Genomic DNA, 4,031 nt, shown 5'->3' with positions numbered 1-4,031 from the left:
GGGAGAACTAAACATAGTCAATAAACATATCAATTTGAGTGCATGAGAGATTTGAGTGAACAAGAAGTGTTGAATTTACTGAATATTATTTTTTTTTTGATGCTAAATTGGAACTTTATCTATATTAGATCCAACTAAATCAATATATTTTTTATTAATATTAAAAATATTAATTAACTACAATTTATAGATGAATGGAATAGAATCTAGATTTATTATTATTATTATTATTATTATTCAAAAAGAAAGGAAGAAAGAACCATTCTAGATATGCTTTATCCAAAACTTCAAATAAAAAGGTGTAACCACCAAGGAAGTCTAAAGATAAGTAGAAGTTCGATATTTTATTAGCCAAAATAGTCTCTTAGCTCCATTGAAAAAGTCATCATTATAGAATTAGGTCCTCACTCTCCATATTGATAGCTAAATTGTAAACTCGTTAAATCTGGTAAAGTCTCTTCTATTTAATTTCAATTATTATCCAAAAATATAGACAAAAATTTATTATTTACAATAATTTAGCCAAGACAGTAGTGATTATAAAAAAAATAAATCTGTCAAAAGAATTAAAATAGTCAATAAAATCAAAAGTTTAAAATAAGATAATAAAATAAAAATATAGATTTAAAAATATTTATATCTTTTGAAAATGAGAATGGAAGAGAGAAGGACATCAAATAATAACAAAAGAAAGGACCATCTCTGGTAATATTATCATTCGCTTGTAAAGGTGAATATTTGTTAAATTATCTGTGAATAATTCACCAATAAACCATAAATTTATACAAAATTCAGAATAATTGGGTGGTTTTGGATTGATTTGTTTATAAAGAATAATTCGATCAGGCGAAAGATTTTCTTTAAAAATCGTGAAGGCAGAGCCTTCTCGTTTGATTAAAATTTTGATGATTTACAAAATATCGTAAATATGCTCAAAAATTAAATATGCAGGATTTCAGTCAAAACATGAACCCCCTACAATGTCCGGTCAGGGATTGGAGCTACTCGGACCTGATGGCAACCCAACTCCAAGCCTCACCTCACTTACTCCTCAGTGGTGGCCACAGCAATTCAATCCCAAAACCTGTGCCAATCAAAGAACACACAACAACTTCCCTCTCTCTCTCCCCCTCTCCAATGTCGTGGTCACAGCTTAGAAAGAGCAGCAGCACTGGGCCCCACCCTCCCATGTGCCCTTTCTCTCTGTCTCCACCGGCTCCTGCTCCTGCCACTCAATCATTAGGCCCCCCCTCCCCCTCCCTCCAAACCATCTCCTCTCTCTCTCTCATCTCGCTGTTGCTCTATTCTCTCTTTCTCGTTATTCCAAGCTTATTCTAAGCTTATTCCAGTTGGATGACGACGCCTGACGGGGGGACTAACGGCGGGCAGGCCCCGGGGAGTGCTAACGGCACGGCGTTGGCCGTCAAGAAGGCCCCCTCGAAGGACCGTCACAGCAAGGTCGACGGTCGCGGGCGGCGGATCCGGATGCCGATTATCTGCGCCGCCCGCGTCTTCCAGCTGACCCGCGAGCTCGGCCACAAGTCCGACGGGCAGACCATCGAGTGGCTGCTCCGCCAGGCCGAGCCATCTATCATCGCCGCCACCGGCACCGGCACCACCCCCGCCTCCTTCTCCTCCTCCGCCCCCCGCTCCGCCGCCATCCCATCCATCTCCTCCCCCTCCTCCTCCTCCGCCGCCGCCGCCGCCGACCACAAGATCCCCTACCACCTCCTCCCCCCGACCGCCCCCGCCCCCTTCATCCTCGGCAAGCGTCTCCGCTCCGACGATGACTCCGCCGCCGTCGCTGCCGCAGGCGGCGGCCCGTTCGTCGGCCCAGCGGGGGGTTTCTGGACGGTGCCGGCCAGACCGGATTTCGGGCAGCTATGGAGCTTCGCGGCACCGGAGATCGTCATGCCGCCGGTGGCGCCAACCTCCCAGCCAGTCGGGGAGGCCTCGGCCGCAAGGGTGGGGAACTACTTGCCTATCGCCCAGGGGCACCTCAACCTGCTCGCCTCGTTGTCGGGGGCGCCGACAACTGCGGCCGCGGCAGGGAGAAGAGAAGACGAGTCTCGTTGATTGTTTCGGGTTCTCAGGTTAGGGTTAGGGTTTTATGATTCTTATTGTTGTTAGGTTTAAGATTGGATGAAAAAAGGTCGAAGTTTGTGGAATTGGATGTAGTAGTTCGCCCGCTGTCCTCCTTTTCTTTTCTTTTCTTTTTCGTTTGTGAGGCTTGTTTAAGGAGTGGAGAATTGGGATTCATGAAGCAGCTTTGGTTCCCTGAGCTACTCAACAAGTAACAAGACTGGTTTCAAGAGGGAAAGAACTTGGAATCAGAATAATTACCACTGTACTCAATGGAAAGATGGCAGCCTTACTATCTCCTGTTCTGCTGTGGAAAATGTAGGATATTGAAGGCATCATCAGTCCTCTCTTCTTCCTACAAAATTCTTCTATGGAAATTTAGGTTTCCTGGAAACAGATGGGCCTATAAGTTTAAGGAGTAGTATTGGAATTTGGTTTGATTGAATAACTGGCAATAGGAATGTTGTTGTAAGTTGGTAAAAAATTATCATCTTGGTGGCTGCAGAGAAAAATTTGGATTTAATAAGTGATCTCAGGTGCCTTGATGAAGAGGGCTTGGGAACCTAGTGGTTTGTGACCGAAGCTTGGGGTCTCTTCCTCCACTCACTCTATTTATTGCTCCATCAAGTGTGCAAATGGCTGCAGAAAACCTCTGTTGTAAGCCTGTAAGTTCTGTTTATTTAACTTTCATCTGTATCTTAGTCATTTTTCCTGGATTTATTAGTAAGAAAATAATGAGTGTATGTATGTATTTATGCATTGTTTGGAGTGTATGATGCAAATAAAAGTGTACCTGTTCTTGTTGCTGATGACACTTGCAGTTGTGTGCGATAATATTATCTGGTTTTTGCTCAAACAAGTAAATATTGTCACACCTTTCGTTTCCTTTTTTCTTTCTTCTTTTTGGGCATCCTCTGAGATAATTTTTTTTCTGTGAATCATGTTGGTATTGGGACCCTTCTCTAGCATTTCTCAATGACAAATATTTTACCATGGACGGAGTCTTTGTGCAGTAATGTAAACTTTTTGTTCTATATGATCGGTAATGTTGGGTACTTGGATTAGATAACTTGGCTCAAAGTTGGTGTTGACTTGCTATATGAAATTTTCAATGAAGCACTAATCATTCATCAAATGGACAGAGGGTGATTGATCAGTGGCTCTGGGAGCTTAGGCAATAGGTGAAAGTGTGTCTTTAAACTTTTGCTTTATTTTCTTTAGGATACGTTCTTCATTTGCTTCAAATATGAAATATAAAAACCTCTGCACATTTCTTACTATATTCACTCATTCTTCTACTTTTGCCTCCCTAAATTCAAGCTCGTGCTTATTGTATCCATGAGCTTCTAATGTTGGAATATGGTTGTATAAATTTTTGAAAAATTCAAAGTTGAAACTTGATTAAATTTCTTTGTTAGCATGCAAAATCTAGTGATCCTAACTTGTGTTATTTTATCTATCTGCATAAACCTTTTTATGTTTCGATTGCTTATTTATTGTTGTCGTTGTCGTTTATGTGTCTTGACATGCTGGCTTGGATTGTGCTGGAGTGGGTCTTTCCTTTCTTCTTATTCTACCAACTTCTTTTCCACCAAGCCTTGTGCCATGTGTTGTTGTTGTTTATGTGTCTAATGCTGTCTCTGTTTGTGCTGGAGTAGATCTTTCCTTTCTTCTTATTTTTCCAACTAATTTTTTGCTAAGCCTTGTACAATTCCACGTACATAGTCAAAAATGAATTTGTCCAAATAAACCGTTCTTCTTCCATGATCAATCAGTGTTCATATTTATTTATGCTTAATGGATCAAAGAAGCATGTTTCTCATGGTTGTTTGCTCTTGTACCTCCAAGCACAAATTAACTACTTGAGGCTTGCTACCTACAGTTGGTTTGTTTATAAAAGTCTCTGTCTTTATTCTCTTGTCTGAAGTCTCATTTTAGAGGATGAAGAT

The 4,031-nt window shown here is 41.2% G+C and overlaps 1 protein-coding gene across 1 annotated transcript; it reads left to right on the top strand.

Annotated features, from left to right (window-relative positions):
• Positions 1-1,223: 1,223 nt before the first annotated feature.
• Positions 1,224-2,896, top strand: LOC105058970 (transcription factor TCP7-like). Its single transcript, XM_073249933.1, has one exon. The coding sequence runs from the start codon at positions 1,354-1,356 to the stop codon at positions 2,074-2,076; it is 723 nt and encodes a 240-aa protein (XP_073106034.1). The 5' UTR covers positions 1,224-1,353; the 3' UTR covers positions 2,077-2,896.
• Positions 2,897-4,031: the final 1,135 nt, after the last annotated feature.

Source organism: Elaeis guineensis, chromosome 16, assembly GCF_000442705.2.
Source record: "Elaeis guineensis isolate ETL-2024a chromosome 16, EG11, whole genome shotgun sequence".
Lineage (NCBI taxonomy): Eukaryota > Viridiplantae > Streptophyta > Magnoliopsida > Arecales > Arecaceae > Elaeis > Elaeis guineensis.
Note: the sequence above shows the minus strand (reverse complement) of the source record. Positions and strands in the feature narration are given on the sequence as shown.